Source organism: Electrona antarctica (assembly GCF_951216825.1).
Source record: "Electrona antarctica genome assembly, chromosome: 1".
Lineage (NCBI taxonomy): Eukaryota > Metazoa > Chordata > Actinopteri > Myctophiformes > Myctophidae > Electrona > Electrona antarctica.
The window spans coordinates 42,467,338-42,489,070 of record NC_136806.1 but is presented as its reverse complement, the minus strand read 5'-3'; the positions used below and the strand labels follow the sequence as shown (position 1 = coordinate 42,489,070).

The window sequence follows — 21,733 nt, the reverse complement described above, 5'->3', positions numbered from 1 at the left end:
CTGTACTGTGCTGTACTCTACTGTACTGTGCTGTACTCTACTGTACTGTGCTGTACTCTACTGTACTGTGCTGTACTCCACTGTACTGTACTGCACTGTACTGTGCCGTACTCCACTGTACTGTGCTGTACTGTACTGCACTGTACTGTACCGTACTCCACTGTACTGTGCTTATCTACTGTACTGTACTGCACTCTGCTGTACTGTACTGTATTCCACTGTACTGTATTCGTATAGTGCAGCAGCACAGACAGGCACTGGAGCATACAACTTTCCCCTTGAGAAAAAAACCCTAAATAAAATATTACGATAAAAACAAATGGCAAATGAATGAACCATATGAATAAAAGTTTTTTTTAAACGTAATTTAAAAAATTACAAGTGACGAGAATATACTATAATTGTCCGTAGAAAATGACTGACTTACATGCACTCCCGATGGACAGGAAGCAAACACAGGAGTGATATCCCAACAGGAAGTCCCCCTTAGTCCCGCCTCCTACATTGTGCAAGTGTGGACTGTGGAGACCCCGTGGAGACATGTAGTATGAAACGTTTTTTGGTTTGAGAACAAGTTCCTGGTTGTAAGGGAGGCATTGCTACCCCTTTGTTTTCCTCAGCATTACATTAAACGAGGCTTTATTTATTTCCCACGAAAGGTGAGTTACTTTTTGTTACGTTTGTATTACTTGTTGTGGACTACAACTCCCACAAGCTCGCTGTAGTCATTTTCCGTGTTTACAGCCAGCTGACTTCCGGCGTCTTCTCGTCCATTAGCCCACCGTTCAGTCAGATTTATGCACCTAAAAGACTCGATCTTTTCTCAACGAAGGAACCACCCGTTCCCCGATCAGCCGCCAGAACTGAATGCTACATTCATTCATATGTATCAGACACCGGTAAGATCCACATATTTATAAACCAAACAATTACATTTGCAGATGTAACGTTAGCTGGTTCGTCATTAGCATCGTGCTAACGTTACACAGCCTTCTCTTCTTTCACAAGTCTCGGTTTCCAAATTATCAATGTTAGAGAATGACCTGAAAAACACGGTTTGTTTCTATCGGTATATTTCGTTACAGTTCGAGTAAATTATCTAGTTGGTCGGTGTTATATTATGATATATTGTGAGTGGCATTGTTACCAGATGTCCATTTAACGACGTGTGAAATATTCCATTAATGTTTACCATCCGATCAAACTTGACTGGTATGAATGGTAGACGCTCACTGTGGGACTCTTACGGTTGTTTATTCTGGGTGTTGTGATTTTAATTAAAGCTCCATCAAAAACACCTTTCCTTGTTTTGATTTCTTCGCCCTAAAAAGACGACAACGGAGGAGAAATGGGAAGAAAAAAATCAGGAAACGCGAGTCATAGAAACATTGTTTTCTTTTTTTAGTAATAGCTTTTTTATTGTAACCTATCTTTGGGATTTAATTAAAGACACGCGTCATAAATGCATTACTACTATATCATGCATTCCTGTTGATAATGCACTGATGCATCATCAATGCATTGATGCAGTTATTAAACCCCAGAGACTTGCTGTCTGAATCCTCCGGTGACCTGCGAGATATTTAGCAGTTGGACCGGATGGTAATGGAATATTCTCTGTCTGATTGCATTCAAGATTGCATTTTCACGTCTGGTTTTGGGACTAGTCTTAACAACAACCACACACGCACAAGAATCTGTATAATCAGTTTCAACTAAGTTTTTATTGTTTTCCTCTCCCAAGAATCCAACAATAACCTGGCTAGCTGGCTAACCTGGCTAACCTGGCTATCCCCCCCCCCCCCACCGCCCCCCCCCCCCCCTTTTTTTCCCTCACTGTATATGTTTCTTTTCCCTTTTTACCTCCATTATGATGAATTCCTGTACTGTTCTTTGTCTATATAGAAGTGTCTATTTGTACGTCTCTAAATGTTTTGATGATTTGAACATGGTGGACCCTGTTGTAAACAAGTGTAATGCTTAATTGGGTCGTCCACTCACAGTTAACAGCCTTTGTATTGAGTTTGTGCTTGAAATGTACTGTAATTCTGTTTTTTCAATCAATCAATCAAAAAGCTAATTGTTGAACTACGTTATAATTAATATTTAAAAAATAACGTAGCTGGCCAGGCTGATGATAATGTAAATGTAATGTACCCGAGAGATATTTGGAAGGTGTTAAAGGAAAAAAGTTCCTTTGTCTGAAAACGCTATTAACTAACTAGTACATATTAATATGGTCATTAAGGGACAACTCTGTGTTAAGGAAAACATGAATTATATTTATTATGGAATAATAAATACTAGTACTTCACACAGATGAAATTAATAATACATTTGGAAATCGGAATTAATTTGGTATGCAGACACGTTTTTTCCTCCTTTTTAATTCTTATAATACAGCTTATAACAGCCTAGTTGTTTTTTGATGTGTGTCATGACTGTTTTTTCGGCCTCTTTATCAGCATAATAAATTAGTACCACACTTTATTAAGGAGACCCTAAATTGTATAATGCCCAATATTTTACTATAGGGTTCCCCCACCTCCAACGTCATAAATGTCCTGCAGTTTACATCATGGCAGGCTGTGGCAACCGTCTCACAGTATGTTGTTGTTGTGTCGTCCTCAGGGCTCTGGCCCAATCTCTATTTGCTGAAATTCATCACTGTCGTCTGCTCAGCGTTGACCAGCTACTCGTCCATGACCATGACCACCCAAAGGGATCAGGATGTGGTAAGTTCTGACCGCAGATCTAGACATGCATGTCCACTCTAGGTCCCGTGATCCTTCTGATTTGATAGCAGAGTGTAATGTGGGGTTGGGCAGTCAATAAGGTAGACATGTTTCAATGTCAACATGAACATTTCCAAAGTATTCATTGCTTTCGTTGTATCTTTCAACATGATTCATTAACCTGTTATTTCAATGGGCTAATCAAATAAATGTAAAGACATGAACATGGTTAGAGAGAACTTGACAAATGGGTTGTGATAACATTAAGACATTGATGTTTGGTCATTAAGTCTCAACTGTAATGGAGCTTTAAACCAGTTGATTTGTGTGTTTCCTGTGTGACTACAGAGAGTTCTGGCTGACCTGGCATGGCTTCTCTGTCACAGCGGGAGACTTCATTATGGTGCCAACATTTAATGTCACAACCCAATGTGATATCATTACATGGGGATGTGACGTTTTCCTTGTCAGATTGAATTTGGGGCAGGGTGGGGGGGGGGGGGGGGGGGGTGGATTAGCTAACATACATACACACTTGAACGCCATCTGTCTAATCTGAGTTTAAAACATTGCCCTACTTTCCATCCAAATTGATTTGCACCCTATTGCTTATTACATCCCATCTACCATTTCTACAGGACCAGTGGGAGGGGCCATTAAGATATGCTCTTATTAATGATGGGTGTTGTTGTTTTTATCAACTACTGATGAATATTACAATTTCAATCTTTGTAGAACGACCGTTAAATATGAATATGTAGATCTTAGAACCTTTGTTGTGGCACAGAACATATACAATCTGTATATAGCATTATCACCTTAACATAGTGCCAAGGCCTGCCCTGTTCGGAAACTAAGATATGAGGTACAATGCACACATTCACTGGCATTCCTCTTCCTCTGCAATATTATCACGGCTAGGGATTCTTGGCTTATCTGACTTAAGTGATACTGTATGTTTATGTCTCGATATATTCACACATTGCTCTAATGTCCTTTTATACCACAATGTAGCTCCATGTTTGCCATTTGTGACTTCTGGATAATGAAGGGAGAAGCAACAAAGATGTGAAGAGGAGATCATTGTTGAATTATTATGTCCTATACTGCTGTAAAGTGAAACTATGAAAAGAAGGATATCTCAATATTGAATGTCATATTCTTTAATATCTATCTTTGATAGTGGGGATTTCAATATGTCGCCCAGAATTCGTGTTATGTGAACAGATTCAGATTGTTATCACTGTCAGCTAGGTTCAAGCAGGTTGTCTTTATTGTTGCATTTGGGGACAGGTACATACGAGTAAAACAGTTCTTTGTTCAGCTGTCAGCTAGATAGGGAGACAATTCAGCTTGAGTACATTTTCATCAATGTTTTGAATAATAAATAAGCACCCGTTTGGTCGGTTTGGCACTTGTATGAAAACAAAGCCAATAATTCACAGCAGAGAGTTTGAATGGTTTGTTGCCTTTCTTCTCATTGGAGAAGAGGATGCTCTGATGCAGGATGTTTCCAAGGCTGCAGAGCAAATCTGACTTTGTTTTGGTGAGGAATCGGGGGTGGGTATCGGGGGGGGGGGGGGGGGGGTGTGTGTGGGTGTGGGTGTGTGTGTGTGAGAATGAGGACATGGGTATGTAACCCCCCATGGATGTTATTCAGTTCAGTTTGGGGGAGGGGAGTCAGGGGTGTCGGGGGTGGGGGTGGGCTGCGCGTGTGTTTGTAAACAGATCAGACAGAGAGTGTGTCCTGATGTGACGTAGCATCATCGCTCATCAGACCTTTTGTTCTCCTCGCTGCCGTTTATCAACCGCAAAGTCCACGTTCCACCTCTGAAATAGAAAATTCAAGCCCATACTTCTGGCTCATTAAAAAGAAATTGTCCCAACCAACAGTTAGTCAGATTTATCTGTCTACTTAGTAGGGCTGGTATTGGGTAGTGGGCCTGTTTGAAATATCAATATTAATTTATTAGATATGATGGATTAATAAGGAGCAGTTCCACTATAAATTCATACAAAAACAAAAACATATGATTTAAAATAACTGACAATATTCCAACTATAGTAATGGTTCACGTTTGGGACTGTCTGTTCTGGAGCAAGATGCCAAGATGGCTTCATGTCAGATTCTGATCAAATTAGCTCAGCGACACCCTGCAAAGCAGTTTGTTGCTGAGCTATTACTTTCACTACCTCATTTTGTGGGTGGTAACGTTTATTTATTTTTAAAACACTAAGTGCATTGTCTATGATTGTGTGTTATTTCCATGCATTGTCCCTGGACCTACTGTACCTCCACTTTTTCTTTCTCTTCCCTCCATTTCGTTTTCAATTAATGCATTTATTTGCGGCCAAATCCTGCCCACTGCAAATGGGTCTAATGTCATCTCTGAATCAAGGAACAACTGAAATCCAAGAAAGGGGAAAAGTGAAGTGCAATACATTTTCTTTTGGGTTAGGTTGTTAAGTCCTCAATGTTGAGTGAGCAGTAACCCTAATGAGAGTTTCAGGTGTTGCTTTTAAAAATTATGCAAGCATACATAGTGTATAAGATGTGTTTAGCAATTTACATCTTAGATCTTAAAGGGATGTTTTTGTTCTGCATTTCAATACATTTTCAGTGGTTATCAAAGTCTTTAGAATGAACAATATTTACAATACCATCCATATTGACAGAAAAAAGCCTTGCAGCTGTCTTTTTCAGCCCTTCTCTTTGTTCCTACAATTCCCATGATGCATCTTGGCATCTCCATAAGGGCCATGGTCACCATCCATAACATCAATCTGATAAATCTTTTCTGTGCTATTTTGTAAACAAACACAGAAAACCAGGATATTGTCACAGCCAATAAAGCTATTTTGTTCTGGCTGCTAATAAATCATTAGCTCTACAGCAAATATAAAGCCATAATGTAAAAAAATATCGTGACGTGTCCCTTTTTAAAGAGAGGTTTGTAAAGCCGCTTTGGGGAATAGGAAGGAAGCCCTTTCCATTAAAGAGCATGTCTCTCACTCACACACATGATTGGCCATGTAATTTTAATAGCATGGTGTCTGGGACACCTGGGGTTATCGCATTAGACCAACAGCCTGGAGAGGAGCTCCCCAGACCTCTGGAACTGAAGGGCTAGTGTTCCCTCTCCCGGCCCCACCCTTATCTGCTGCTCTCTGGTACAGGGGCTCACTTCAGTGTAGGAAACCCTCAGTGAATGAAGCAGCACCAGTCAAAGGGCCGAGATCTGCTGTGGATAAATCTAATTAGACTGGAATGCCCATCGCTCCACAACCATCTGAAGGTCATCTCATGTCTGCTGAGGTTAGGGGAAATGGAAGCGTTTGATCTCCACTAATTGACCAGAATGTGAATGAAACTTAATGCTGTTTTTCTGTAGTGTTTTCCTATGATATTTCTTTGCTCTCTGTAGTTCATGAGTATTTGGTTTTCTTGTTCTATTTTAGGTGAACCTCCGTCTTATCCTGGTCAGTGGGAAAACACAAGACTTCATATTCTCCCCAAATGACTCTGCCACTGACATTGCCAAACATGTTTTTGACAACTGGCCTACGGGTGAGTCTAGTAACGATCACAGCTTATATAAAAATGTTGTTCCAGCTTTTTAATTATTTCTTGATCACCTGTTTTAAAGTAGCTGTGGAGGATCATGCAGTTGGAGTGAAACTTGTGTAACAGTTCGATCATTAAACATTTGCGTCATATTGTTCTTTAAATTCGGTTCAAATGTATTGTTTTGCAATTTTATACCAGTGTTTTTCATGTTGCCCACTACAACTGATTGAATGAAGGAAAACAGGATGGACTATACCTTAATTATGTCAGAACAAAAATTGATTGATTTTATTGATTTGTTAACTTGATTAATCCCCAGAGAGCGAACTTAATTAAGCAATGCACACCAACAACACCATAAAACACATACTTTGGTGACAATAGTCACAACAGAATACACACACACACACACACACACACACACACGCATGAATCACACACAGACACTCAGTAATCACTCAGTGTGACCCAATACAACTACAGTTCAACCCTGGAAAGTCTACATCTTTAAAAAAAAAACCTGACAGCTGTACAAGTACAACACTCAATGTTCACATTTAGTGTGTAGTTGTGTGCAGACTTGTGTGTATATCTATTAGGGTAAGTTGTCACTCACACTGTCTCGTGTTTCTCCCAGGGTGGGAAGAGGAGCAGGTGAGCTCACCCAGCATCCTGCGCCTCATCTTTCAGGGACGCTTCCTTCACGGCAACGTCACCCTGGGCGGTAAGACCAAATAAACTGTTTTTCTAAGGGGACTCTGTCACATTTCCAACGACGCTTCCTATTTAGCAGCTTAGGACTATCACATTATAGCGGAAGAATAGCATAGATCGTAGTTGGGTTCCTTCATTTGGTGAAATCGCAAGGAAACAAGTGGTTTCTTGAATGTGTAGGATATTTGTTTACAACTGCAATTCTTATCGAGAATGATTTACAGAGTGCAAGATCAGAGTAAATGGCTTGGCATCTAGTCGACTAACAACAGGAATCAGGATAGTCAAGTTTTACAAAGTAACTAGGATGTCAGGTAGACATCCTAGTTATAGCATACCTGCATCTAAGCATACATCTATCCAAGACAATTTATAATCAAACATACATCTTGGAAATTAGATTAAGGACATGATGTAGTCTAGACATGATACACAGGTTGTGTTCCTGAAACAAACCCAAGGGGTTGTTAAATGAACAAACAGGATAACACAGTACAACTACTTCTGTGTCTCACTCACATGCCATATGTGAAGCCCACCCAAATTTAATTATGGCATTTCATCTGAAATCTTAGCCTACGCCCAGCAATGTGAATTATTCATCAAAGAATTCATGAGTGCCTTCGCATTCTATGCTCCTAAAATATAGAGCATGCTGCCCAGAGATATTGAGAGAGAGCGACTCTGGACAGACATTTAAGTTCACCCACCCATGCGTACTCCTTGGATAGGACTTAATTTCACTGCTGTGTTTCTGTTTTGGATTAATGCATTACATTTATTAAACGTGCTGTATAATTTAGGGTGTGGGGTTATCTTTACACAAAGTTATAATTTTCCCATAACCATGAATAATTTTAATTAGCAGTATTATAATAGATTGAGAATGCACCACCAAATTAATCTACTGTAGGTTTAGGGATAATACATTTTCTATTAACCCATTTAGGCCTGATGTCGAAATTAAAAAAAGTCTTCAAAATCCTGACAGTTTTCTGAAAAACCTTATGTTTCTGTATCTGTGGTGCTCAATATTTCATGTCAAGGACCCCAAACCAATATATGTAATATGCCTCCCCCCATCTGAAAATATGTTGTTCCAGGGACCTCCCCAGAAGCAAAGATTTGAGTTAAAATGTTCACTCTGTAATAATATATATTCAAAGATTTGAGGCGCATTTTCATGATTTTTCAAAAATAGCAGACCTACAAGTTTGTAGAGCTTGTAGATCTGCTATTTTTCAATAGCTAAAGTATAACACCAAAACACCAAAAGGGGTTCCCGCCCAAAATGGGTTAAAGGTTTAAAACTAGTAAATCTGGATTTGCAATGCACCACTTAAATTTAAACACAGATTAATACCATACAATGCCATAGAGCACGGCATGTTTTGGTTAACAATTTAATTTAACGTTATGGAAACCCATAACAACTACTTTGCCCAGCTCTGTTGCAATAGTGAAATCTAACTTGTCCCACCAATGAGGCAGCAATTTCTGTGTGTGTTATATATATATATGAGTTTGAAGTCTATCCGTGAGGTTTGTGATCCCTACCTCTCCATATACTGTGTGCATTTAATGTTTTGTCACTGGCAAGGTAAACGCTCCGCAAAAATAGCAGATCTACAAGCTCACAACGCATTGCAAGTTGTAACGCATCCTGCTTAGTGTTTAATCACGCTTACGTTTTTGGTGCAACAAAATTGTATGAACAAAAAGTTGGTGCAATTCACCTTATATGATTGATGGATGTAATGTATGAATGATTATGTTTATTTCTTTTTAAAGCTCTAAAGCTGCCTCCTGGCCGGACCACTGTCATGCACTTGGTGGCCAGAGAGACTCTTCCTGAGCCCAACTCCCATGGTGAGAACCTTTCCTTTTTCTGTTCTGTTCCCTTTTACTCTGGACTCTCACGTGTTTGGGAATGTTATTGCTGTCACCATTTCAGACCAACCGATATATTGGCCATTATTTGACTTTTTGATGACATTAGTGTCGGATTGCGACTATGTCCCAATTTGAACCACTTTCATGACACTGGGGAGAATGAGATATACAGTATATAAATATATATAAAGGCCGGACCTGAAATGACAGCTGGACTGAAAATATGAAAACTTCCTTTGGGAACAGTCCATGTTTGGGAAGCACAAACATATGGGGCACAGAATGCCACAGACGAAAAACAGTCTAAGTCCACACTATTGATCCATAATGTATAAATGATAGATAAGGGTTCAGGACAACAAGGCCTTTTCGTGGAGGGGTCAGAATGAAATTTAGACTTAGACTGTTTTTCGTCTGTGGTACTCAATTGACATGTGCGTTGCAATTGGTGTGGGGTAATTGATCACACCACCTGCCAATTGTGTGCCCCATACATTTGTGCTTTCCAAAGGCTTTGATATGTTCAGTCCTGCACAGCTGCACTCATTCCGGGCTCCTCACTGGAGAGAATGTCGTCCATGCACGGCTCATGGAAACATTTGACTAAATACACGTTTTCTTTCAGAACTTTCAAATGGATATGAAACTAGTCTCCAAAATGACTAAGTCTAAGAATAAATTATTGGGTAGCAGTGCTACAAGTTTAAATGCCGACGTGGTCAGTCTGCTAACGGTGCACAGATAGAACGATCTATGGATGTATTTGGAATAAATAAAATGTATGTAAGATCACAGACTTCTGTTAACTTGTTACCTCTAGAATGTATATCGATCGGCATGCATACTTTCTCAATAGACCAAGGCCGTCTATTTGCTTGCTGAATAGCGTATCGTTTTTTTATTAATATCATTGATTTGACGTTAAAACATGTTTTATGTAATCATCGAGCCATAAGATTGTTTGCTTGTTTAACACAAAGAAAGATGTGATGATGGCTAGTAGCCGTTTAAAATAAGTGACGTAGGGTAGTTTTTCCCTTTGAAAGTAAAGAAATACAGAATAACACAAGGTTAGGTTTTCCTGAAACTGAATGGCGGACAACAGTATTGGAAAGGTCATTACTAGGAAAGCCAGACAATAATGTCAGACAATATTGTTAGCCGGACAAGTACAATTTTAAAGATTTATCACTTGTCCCAGACAACAGGACACGCCTGTATGCCCTGTATATAAAGAATAATACACACCTGAATATAATTCAACAGAATCTTATACATTTTAACCATAATTGTTTACAAACAGCTTACATAGCCCTAGGCTTAATACATTACATGTGCGGATACATGTGCACTAAACGTGCATGTTTATGTGCATAAAATTACCGCCAGGGTAGATTGAGGTCGCGAGTCAATGGCAGAATTATTTTGGGGCCGGAGGATGAAAAGTTTGGGAACCCATGATATATATATATATATATATATATATATATATATATATATATATATATAGGACAACAGTTTATCGGTCAAAAGTAAAACATCAGTAATCGGTGGTCTAGGACTAGATCTGGCATCTAGTCATCTGTGACTAGGACTTCATTGTCCGCAGCAGAGTATGGTGTGATTTTTGTTTGTTTCTGTTTACAGGACAGAGGAACAGAGAGAAAACCACAGAGAGCAACTGTTGTCTGCTGCTGTAAAACAACTGAGAAGGCTGGCCTCCCTCCCCCCATATCATCATGTTCACCACATTCTCCCCTTCCTCCTGCCTGTCAGCTGTGATTTTGGAGGGAATCCCAGTAAGTCTAACGGAGGGCTCTCGGAGGTTGAATCCCAGTAAGTCTAACGGAGGGCTCTCGGAGGTTGAATCCCAGTAAGTCTAACGGAGGGCTCTCGGAGGTTACCAGCCATGTTGGTTGCACTTTCGTTCAATCGGAGGCTTTCGTTATTTGAATTTCTTTGTGCCAATTTATTCTAATCAACCACACACACCCCTCCCCGACTGGCCTTTTATGTTGTTTTTATGTTTTTCCTTTGTTTTCATTTTACAAATTCTGCCTTCTTGTTTTTATCGTTTGTTTTGCTTGGAGATTGTGAATCCCTACCGTCGCTCCCCAGCAAACATGGATTACTGAATGGACAGGTTTTAAAGCTCCATTTGACACTGAGATAAAACACATACCTGGAACTGCTCTCCCACCCCAACCCCCTCTTTTCATGGACATACCATTTCTGTCAAGGATGGATGGGCTAACAATGGCTACTAGTCATATCAATGTCTCCATGGGTCTTACAGAATAGTGATATAGTAATTTTGCTGCAATTAACGTGGATTCTTTATTTAGGAGGCGTTTGTGTGTATGTGTTGCCCTCCTGTCACCTGACCCGGTGCCGTTTTGGTTTTAACGTTTTATTTTCCCGAGGGGGACTTTCTAGAACTGGTGCCATCCTGTCATGCCTCAGACCAACTGAACATTCATGGTTGTCCAGCGGTTAGGGGAGTGGTCGTACCACCGCCCCCTGGTGATGTCTCTGGCATCGGACCAATGGAGAAAGACTGCAAAGATTTTAGGAGTGCAGCTGTGTATATAGTACACCTGCTTTTTGCACGCATGTGTGTGTGTGTGTGTGTGTGTGTGGCATTGTCCTATGGTGTGTTCAGCTCCAAGATGAAGGATGAGGAAATGAAAAGGAACAGAAACACTCTTGCAGGGATCTTCTGCTTGTGAGGATCGAGTGTAAAAGGAGCCGGTGGATCACGTTCGCGTGGCCACGTAACTGTGCCATCGGGATCTGCAGCGCGAGCCGCCGACCATGCCCACAGATTAGATTTTATACCCACCCCCGGTCCACAGGGGGCGCCCTCCCTCTGCCACTTCTCATCTGATGGCAGAGGGAGGGGGGGTCTCAACACCATGAGCCAGTTAAAACCAGACTAAAGAAGGCAGATATAGATTGCAGGGTTGCATGCTGAGGGAACAGGGCCCCCTACTGGACACTGAGAGGAGAGGCAGGGATTGGCCCCTCCCCATGGAGAGCAAGAGGAAAATATCCTTATCATTTGGATGCTGCGTTTATTTCATTTGCCTTTTTATTGTGGAATCCAGTAATATCATTAATAATGTTGGAAAAAAAATGTCAATTTTTATCTTGTGTATAGATATTTGTTTGATTCTAGTGCACGTATGGATGGGTGTGTGTTAATGTGTGTGTGGGTGCACGTCATTTTATGGGACTAAGGAGTGGTCTTGTAGAGGCAGTGCACTGGGAGTGTGGACTGGCTGCGGTTTATTTGGGAAACAGTTGGAAAATATTTGATTCCTTCCATTGAGTGTATTAAGGTTTGTGTTCATATCACTGCTCTGAATTTTAGCTCAATATGAATACCGTACATGTAAAAACTAAAATGCAATGTGGTCTACCTAAAAGCTTGTATTATAAATTAATAAATCTTTAAATAAGCCAAATGGTTTGTGCTTTGTGTTCAGTTTGTTTTTGTGTCTAAAATAAACATGAAGATACAGTATGTTTTCAGCTGTACTGTATGTATGGTACACTGCAGTACTACTTGCTCACCTCTAGGTGGTGGTGTGCTCTAAACTAAAACTGTCCCTGGGTGTGAAACTAGCCCCTGTAATTAAAACTTAATTCATCCATAATGTTTGAGATTTAAAATCTGACGAATGGGAGCAACACAAAACTAACATAAAACCCTGAAAAAAGTTAAATTGATAATTTTCTTTTGTGTGTGTGTGTGTGTGTGTGTGTGTTCTGGAAATACTAAATCTGGTACTAAAGTATTAGACATTTTCTATTATGTGTTATAGCATAGCAAAGCGAGGCTTTTGCCCACTTACAGACGACAGGTGCGTAGGACAAGTGCCTGACGTATTGAAAGGAAAAAACTCCCGCACACGGTCTTCAAATGCAGTTGAAAAGTTTAAGGCAACAGCAACGTTGTCAGGCTATCTTTCACAAAGAGAGCCTGATGAAGTCTACTAGACTGAAACGTTGCTATTCCCTTAATACACTTTTCAACTGCATTTAAAGACGGTGTGCGGGAGTTTTTTCCTTCGAGCATCAGATGAAATGTGCAGCATGCTCTCATAACATTTGGTTGAAGTCGTCTGCGTTTCTCTTCCAACTTTCTCAGAGATATGGTCCTGACGTGTACCCACTCAGTTCCAGGTTTCCATTCGACACTGGCCTTGTGCACTAGGAAAATATCTGTCAAGCTTCCCTTTATGTCCTTAAAAAACGCCTGGTGTTGGTTAAAAGAACCTGTCTCTCTAATCTCTGTGTCTTTCCCGTGTGTTGTGGCATGCTTGGGTTGTGAGTGTGACCATGCTGTGAATGAGGTGAATGGTTAAACAGTGCCCTCTAACCTGACCCAAGAGATGATCAACAAGTTTTAAACAAGAGCTCCAGGGAAACATCTGTTGAAATCATTGCTACCTCACTCCAGCAACACGCCACTGTTCCAGACTCGGTCTTTCCTGGATGAATTACCTCTCTGCGGTCAACATGATTCGAGGCACACGTGCGGCCGGTTTGTTGAGTGTGGCAGGGGGCGGAGGTCCAGGCCCAGGCTGTTAAGCTGGTCTCTACCAGGGGATGGACCTGTGAGGAGTGCGGTTCAGACCACAGCTGTAATTCCATGGCTGTATGAGCTTTCCAGGCTAGGCTACTCTATTGGCAGCTAGGAACTCCCATAGTGTCTTGTCTTGTCTGGTTTAGTCTAGTCTTCTCTTATATTTCAAAATATACATCAGCATCTATTCTTGTTGATATATGAGGAATTTGACTAGGTGCTTTGATCTGACATAGCCTATGTACAGTAGAAACAATGGGAGTTACATTCTTTTCAATTTGCATTTTATTACTGTCCTACAAAGCTAAAGTGCAGTAACTAAGTTTTTGGACACACCAACTTATTTGTGTATCCCAAAGGTCAAATTAGCCTTTGTGATTTTGGGGGATAAACAGTTACCTCAAGAACAGATACAGTATACAATTATAATAATATATCGCTTCTATGCCGATTGCTCATTTGGCTGACCAGTTTAAACACTTTCAAAGTCATTTCTCAGGTTTCTTTTACTGCACTTTGGCTTTGTTAAGCACTTCAAAAGGTCTTGTAGAGCAGCCAAGATCTGTCTGAAATAACATATTTTGGGCAAATTCAACATTCTTACAGCATACTAAAAAGGTATATGTTACTGTTATGATGAAGGAGTAGGCATCTTTCTCTTGTGTCAATAAACCATCTCATCCTAAAGGTGAGTTTTTCCTGGCTCAGAATAGGCCTTTGGGGCGTGACTGACTATGACAGTAAGTATGATCAGACCACATCATGACTGCAACAGTAAAGGTAATAAGCCTGTGTTCTTATTTGAAAGAAATCTATGCTATGCATTTGCACCACAAATTCTTCTTGCAGGAAAGACCCATATATTATTTGGAGATAGTGGTTGCAAGGAGTTGCGTTGGCGTGGACTGGCCCGTAGGGCTTGTGACGTGTATTTTCTTTGCACTATTGTTTTTGTCGCGCTAGATCAATTTCCCCCTTCCTGATTCTGGCTATTTTGACCTGTCTGTTACAGTTATATAAAAAACATCTGTGAACAAGCAGCCATGCACACACCTACAGTAACTAAAAGCCATTTAGTTAAAATTTGCATTTTTCACTTTTTTTTGTGCCGTTTCTAACCCTAATTCAAACTGACCCTAACCTGAATATTTGACCAACCTTGGCTCTTAGCCATGAAAATGCCTAGACCCAGGGGACCAAAACATTGTCCAAATAAACTCAATTTTGACAGATGTTACTATATTCACTCACTCACTCACTCACACTCACTCTTTTACTTACAAAGGCACACCCGGTAAGCTTGGGAAGTAGTACAGATACACTTAAACGGTTTAGTGAATAGAAGAAAACTATTATGGGTTAGACTCAGCTTTTGTTCAAGATTCGTCTATATTATTGTTATTGCTATTATTATTACTCTTCTTCCTCTTCTCGTGTGAGAGAATGTTTGCGTGTGGGGGTTTGATTTTGTCTCAGCAGTGCTGTTGTATTGTGTATTTCTCCTCCACCAAAGGAGTCCAGTGGGCCAGTGTGAAAACCATACACACACACACATACACACACATTGGGGGTTGAATTAACCCAGCAGGGTGCCAGCCAACGAGTCACTTTCATGCAGGCTCTAGAAAGGGTTTCTGTCTTCCCTCATCTCCACTCAGCCTTTCTGCTCTTAATTGGAAAAATGACACTGGCTCATCTGGCTTCTGTTCTCCAGTACAGAGGAGAGGATGATCAAGGGAGGCTGGAGAGGTGGACTTTTGACCAAGGCGTGTGTGAAGGAAGAGGTGAGAGGAGGTGTTGGGTGAGTAATTATTGCTTCAGGGTTTCCAAGGTTAGTAGCAGCCGGATCAGAGGGTGGGCAGCTTCAGGGGGGACTGGCTCCACTCCAGTCTACCCACAAAACACACACAGTAAAATCCTCAATGTACAATTGTAATTCAAGAGTGTACAGTAGCCTGGTTAACCACTCCTCAATGAAATGTTTTCAAGAGGAAGTGGTTATTACCAGGCTATACAAATAACACATAAGCTGCAATCCGTACGTTTCTTGTCTTGTCTTGGTTTGAAGCTGTGTCTTCGTGTGGGAGTCCACACTTCTACCACTCTCCAAGAGGGAATCCTCGCATCTACAAGATCACACAACGTTTCATTGTGAGCTTGTAAGTCTTCTATTTGTGCCGAATGTTTGCCTATAATGCCCGGGAATAGGAATACCAAGGGTTCATGTGGTTAAAATAAGTTAATGTGCAGCTCTAAATTAACATTGAGCATGTAACTGCACAAACACACACACTGTACAAAGTTCATATGGATACCGGATCATAACTTTAACGGTATCATGATGTGAGTTTTTGAGTTCAACACACACTTAAAATAAATGAATCTTCTAGTATCCCAACCACACAGGGGAGTGGGGACTGTTTGTGATGAAATGACGTGAGGCTGTTAGTAACCGTTTTATTGACATGAGTTGAGGACAGTAATTGGTCTTGAGTTTTTCTATTTCTCTGGATGCGATTGACAATTTAAATGCAAATAAGTCACAGATGATGTGTGAATCGATGACCAGTCCAGGGTTTTCTATAGTCCTATTGCCAGAGATTGTTTTTTGTTTGTTTTTCTTTCAAATTATTTTGGCTCAGCAAACTGTGTCCTCATTGTTTGAGTGGACGTGTGGTCATAAAAGCTCTTGAATCTTGATTCAGAGGACTGGTTTGAATCCAACATTTCCCTTCAGTTTGTCTTGAAAGGAAACAAAACAGAAACCATATAAAATAAATTAGACTGGAAGGTTTGACAGAATATGGTGAAATACTATTCAGAAAAAAGTATATCAGAATAATTCAGTTGCATGTGTTGACTTGAACAGAAACATTATACAAGCTCTTGTTATTAAATGGCCTATTTTGTTTGCATGCCACTGAAAACACAACAGCTAAGCTTGCATTGTACAACTTGATTCATGCATGTTATCAGTGTTCCTGTACCATCATGTATTATACAGTATGTCGTAATTACTCAAAAGCTACACTGACGTTTTGCTCATATCAACACAATTGTTTACTATTTTCAGTACAGCTCGGATCATGGATTTTTAATGGACTCCATTCAGTCCATGTTTATGTGTGTGCGACACGACCAGTGCTTCTCATTCATTGCATTTGCTGTCATGAGGAAGAATTACTGTATGTTTCTGTGGATCTAATGTCTTCATCCACATCATCACACAGATTATTTAGGGCTTGTTTCCTGATCCAGACATTAAATATTGCACATGTTCTGCATGTGATTATTGCTCACTGACACAGGATACTGACCTAAAGATGCATCTCAAATCTTTATCCAGGGGATAGGATACCAAGCAACATTAGTTAATAAGGCATACAAAATCAGTTTAAGATTGGCTATTTTCAAACAGCCAATCTATAAGCTTGCAGTGCATTGTGAGCTTGAAGATCTGCTATTTTCAAAAGGAAATTTCCTCAAGCACTAATAAAGAATGTATTTATCTAATTATATTTTATTTTTTAACATATTGTTTTGGCTTTTTCTGCCTTCATTTGATAGTCAGTGTACAGTAAGCTGATAGGAGAGATGGGGAGTGACACGCAGTAAAGGTTGTAGGGATCGGGAGTCGAACCCGCGACATGCTGTCAAGATTAGCAGCCCAGGTGCCCGGACCACTAGGCCGGTCTGTGGCGCTCCACCTCAGTAATCCATCTCCCAAGGGTCTAGCGCATTTTAGTCTCTCGAGACAGACTGTTGACTCGCATCAAATTCAAAGGAAAAGAGGGCGCCTTTATTTTCAGATTGAGCACATTGTAACGGGGGCAAGTTGATAACGACAATAAGCCTCCCCCAACCTACTTATTGACATGAAAAGGTTTTATAGAGAGCATGTAGTTTGGAAGTGCTCGTTGGAAATCACTCAGCAGTCCTGCTTACCATAATGCAGGAGGCAGCAGGATGTTGTGATATGGAAAACGACACTCTTGACACTTTAATGACAAAATAATCACCTGCACAGAATTTCTTGACAGAAAGTAGCTCATAATAACATGTCTATGGTGGATTTTTATGAAACAAAATCTTTGCAGATACAAAGGGGATAATTCAAGCTTTCCGTACAGCTGCAATGTTGGTGAGTATAACGTTTAATATAATAATCAGATATAGGACTTGTTTGGATGTATGGGCTGTGGCCAGAAAGTAGGTTTTTGTGGCACTCAGTAGGCGTTCTCGGCTTCCCGCGTAACTTCCAGGTATGAGGATGTCACAGCATGTGAGACTACCCTCTTGAAAAAACACGCCGTCCCAACACACGCACTTGCACAGTACACACACACACACACACACACACACACACACACACACACACACACACACACACACACACACACACACACACACACACACACACTCACACTCACACTCACACACACACAACGTGCCATAATAGAATCTTGCAGCATCTTTCCAACTAGCTAAACCCTGTCTGTTTCAAGTTAATTTTGCGGTATAACAGATTGTTTTGTAGCTGTTACACGGAACATCTCCAACATGGATGTCATAGCATGTTTAGATAGAGTTTCTACGCTACCCTAAAATAGTGGTGCTTCATTTAAATTTATTGGTGTCGTTTATTGGATTCGTTGTTGCTTGAGTGCATGTTGTTCATTAAGACATCAAACGTTTCACAGTCCAGTGCTCTTTTCTCCGCCTGTTGGAGACCGGGCTTAAATTCCAGTAAGTGAGAGATCAGATGGGGGTCATTTGTGGCAGCTGGGGGTGTGTAGGCAGAAGAATGCTCTGCCCCTTCTGACTCTGTTACAGCTTTTATCCCCTCTAATGGGATGAGTTGGTGGGGAGATCCCAGGGGTGATGGAGGCTTTAGATACCTGGCCCCACTCCCATGCGCTGTGTACCATGTGGGCAACAGCAAACACACTGTGCATGTCAAGACTAAAGGCTGAACTTGTTGAAGGAGCCATGTATGTACATCTCCAGCTGCCGTGTAAAGGAAGGCGGTCCATGAAATACAGTCTATGCGGATGGAAGTGGGGTTGTCTGTCCTCATGTCTGTGTCTCTCCACTGATCGGTCTTCCATTATAACCTTTTTGCTCACGCGTCCAATCCATCTGGTTCCATTTGTACACTCTGAGTTAAATGAACACAGTGGACTTTACTGTGTAAGAAGAAGAGGTCATAGCGGTGAATATGACACCCCTACTAGTCAATGTGAGAGGGTCATGTGATACAGCTTACGGTAAAGGGACTACTATACTGAATGTTCCATAGCTCTGGTCCATAGCTCTAATGCCTGAGATGAGACCAGCCTCTCGTCTGTAGCGAAAATAAAAATAACTAGAAGATTTAGAAAGCCTACTTGCCTTAGTGGACGCACTCTGAGCTCTCCACCACACGTATAAAATGCACTTTTTGGCCAGAAGAAAAAATTTCTCTTGGCAATATCGGTAGACGGCGCAGTGGAGTAACAAAGTAAGTATTTTTCTTCCGGTGAAAATAAAATCCCTGTTTGGACAAAAGGTGCATTTTATACGTGTGGTAGGGGCTCAGAGTGCGTCCACTAAGGAAAGTAGTCTTTCTAATAACACAAGCCGCCTTTGTATTGGTGAGTAGTGAAAATATTATTTTTTATTTTCGCTACAGACGAGAGGCTGGTTTGCATTTCATGCGAGCGCAGGAAGGGAAAAGTAGCATAGCTCTAATGCAAAGGCATTAGAGCTCTAATGCAAAGGCATTAGAGCTCTAATGCAAAGGCATTAGAGCTATGGACCAGAGCTTGAATGTTCCTCACATTGTCCACGCTCCACTGAGATCCTGAACGGCATTGTTGGATCCGGCCCCGGGTTTCCCAGTGTTGCAACCAAAGTGGAGGAAAGAGAGCAGAACATAACTTGGAGGAAATATAATGATTTGAGATGGATAGTGGAATAAAGACCCACTTGTGTGTTTCACAGAGACAGGATGGATGGATTTGGGGCTGTGGTGAGCAGTGGTGTAAAGTAACATCTACTTAAGTACTGTACTTAGTACAATTTTGAGGTATTTTTTACTTTACTTGCGTAAAGTGTTGGGGCTAAGGTTATTAAAACATTCAGGCCGGGCTTAGAGATCAGGCATTTAGGAGTTACAGTAGGGTAAAGGGTTACATATTTTGAGGTCAAGGTTAGGATTAGGTTGGGCCAGCATTCAGTAAGGACTGAATTTACCTCAGAGCAATAGTTCAGCACATTATATTTACGGCTTTTACACTATGTAGAAAATGTTGCCATCATTCTGCTGCATGTATATTCTATTCTGTATATACCGACTGCTAAACCATTCTTCCATTTATATTCTGTAATATTTTTTTTCCTGTATATTGTTCTCTGACTGCATATACTGTAGTTATAGATCCTATCTCTGTAACCAAGGGAATATGAATTTCCACTACAAAATTGTGTGTTAGTGTGTATTGATACTTTTTCTACGTTTACACACTGTACACACACTTGAATACACTTGACACTGTATTACTTATTGCTGCTACGTTTTACTCACAATGTTTTTATTATGCTTGACATTATTGGCATAGTCTGGCAAAGTGCGCCACAGCAACATTTCACCGCACATACTTGTATGAGCGCATGTGGCATGACAAATAAATCGTGAATCTTGAGTAATAGAAGTGTGTGTGTGTGTGTGTGTGTGTGTGTGTGTGTGTGTGTGTGTGTGTGTGTGTGTGTGTGTGTGTGTGTGTGTGTGTGTGTGTGTGTGTGTGTGTGTGTGTGTGTGTGTGTGTGTGTGTGTGTGTGTGTGTGTGTGTGTGTGTGTGTGTGTGTGTGTGTGTGTGTGTGTCATAATAAATCAAGATGTATCTTTCCATGGCTCAGTGTGAGCCCCATCTGCCTGTCACATGGTGACAATAAAAAATAAATGACACTCCAGAAAGAAACCAGGCACTGCAGGCCTTCACATCCATTTTGTTCACTTCACATCCTGTTTACTTCTTATTAATCATGGTTTTGTCCCCCTGTCATCAAAAGCAGTTGTTTGCTTCTAGCCCATCTTCTATTTACAACTTTTACAACAGTTGCATGTGATAAACCAGACAATGTGAGGTGGCTGTTCTACAAACAATTCTTTAAATGGAAACAGTAGGCTAATAATTCATTGTTTTTGTCTGATCTCAGTTATCTCATGTTGGTTGTGTCCTGATGGGATGTACAGGACATATGACTCAGTTATCTCAGTTATCTCAGGTTGGTTGTGTCCTGACGGGATGTACAGGACATATGACTCAATTATCTCAGTTATCTCAGGTTGGTTGTGTCCTGACGGGATGTACAGGACATATGAATCAGTTATCTCAGGTTGGTTGTGTCCTGACAGGATGTACAGGACATATGACTCAGTTATCTCAGTTATCTCAGGTTGGTTGTGTCCTGACGGGATGTACAGGACATATGACTCAGTTATCTCAGGTTGGTTGTGTCCTGACAGGATGTACAGGACATATGACTCAGTTATCTCAGTTATCTCAGGTTGGTTGTGTCCTGACGGGATGTACAGGACATATGACTCAGTTATCTCAGGTTGGTTGTGTCCTGACAGGATGTACAGGACATATGACTCAGTTATCTCAGTTATCTCAGGTTGGTTGTGTCCTGACAGGATGTACAGGACATATGACTCAGTTATCTCAGTTATCTCAGGTTGGTTGTGTCCTGACGGGATGTACAGGACATATGACTCAGTTATCTCAGGTTGGTTGTGTCCTGACAGGATGTACAGGACATATGACTCAGTTATCTCAGTTATCTCAGGTTGGTTGTGTCCTGACAGGATGTACAGGACATATGACTCAGTTATCTCAGTTATCTCAGGTTGGTTGTGTCCTGACGGGATGTACAGGACATATGACTCAGTTATCTCAGGTTGGTTGTGTCCTGACAGGATGTACAGGACATATGACTCAGTTATCTCAGTTATCTCAGGTTGGTTGTGTCCTGATGGGATGTACAGGACATATGACTCAGTTATCTCAGTTATCTCAGGTTGGTTGTGTCCTGACGGGATTGAATAATTTCAATTGGAGTTGATGACCCTTCCCTAATCCCTTCAACTGGACAAGTTGGTCCGAACCATGCTAGGAAAATGGCCTCCGTTGGCATCATTGCAGTTTCCTTGAGCAAAATGGTGCATTTAAAAATGGAGCATTTTATATA

The 21,733-nt window shown here is 40.8% G+C and overlaps 1 protein-coding gene across 4 annotated transcripts; it reads left to right on the top strand.

Moving 5' to 3' along the window:
- Nucleotides 1-484: 484 nt before the first annotated feature.
- Nucleotides 485-12,371, top strand: ubl3b (ubiquitin-like 3b). 4 transcript variants are annotated; one of them, XM_079513016.1, is made up of 7 exons: nucleotides 486-659; nucleotides 778-899; nucleotides 2,632-2,735; nucleotides 6,195-6,303; nucleotides 6,941-7,027; nucleotides 8,809-8,886; nucleotides 10,558-12,371. In XM_079513016.1, the coding sequence occupies exons 3-7, from the start codon at nucleotides 2,703-2,705 to the stop codon at nucleotides 10,608-10,610; spliced, it is 360 nt and encodes a 119-aa protein (XP_079369142.1). In that variant the 5' UTR covers nucleotides 486-659; nucleotides 778-899; nucleotides 2,632-2,702; the 3' UTR covers nucleotides 10,611-12,371. The 4 variants fall into 4 exon arrangements, 3 of the variants coding, with proteins under 3 accessions (XP_079369143.1, XP_079369142.1, XP_079369141.1); XR_013791027.1 differs by lacking the exon at nucleotides 486-659 and having other exon boundaries at nucleotides 714-899; nucleotides 10,558-10,735; nucleotides 10,810-12,371; XM_079513017.1 differs by lacking the exon at nucleotides 778-899 and having other exon boundaries at nucleotides 485-659.
- The last annotated feature ends 9,362 nt before the right edge of the window (nucleotides 12,372-21,733 follow it).

What these genes read in the sequence shown, in the direction of transcription:
- ubl3b (XM_079513017.1), top strand. Translation starts at nt 2,703, where the DNA reads ATGACCATGACCACCCAAAGGGATCAGGATGTG. An exon ending in TTTTGACAACTGGCCTACGG is followed by an intron (nt 6,304 to 6,940) that starts GTGAGTCTAGTA and finishes TGTTTCTCCCAG; the next exon opens with GGTGGGAAGAGGAGCAGGTG. An exon ending in TCCTGAGCCCAACTCCCATG is followed by an intron (nt 8,887 to 10,557) that starts GTGAGAACCTTT and finishes TTCTGTTTACAG; the next exon opens with GACAGAGGAACAGAGAGAAA.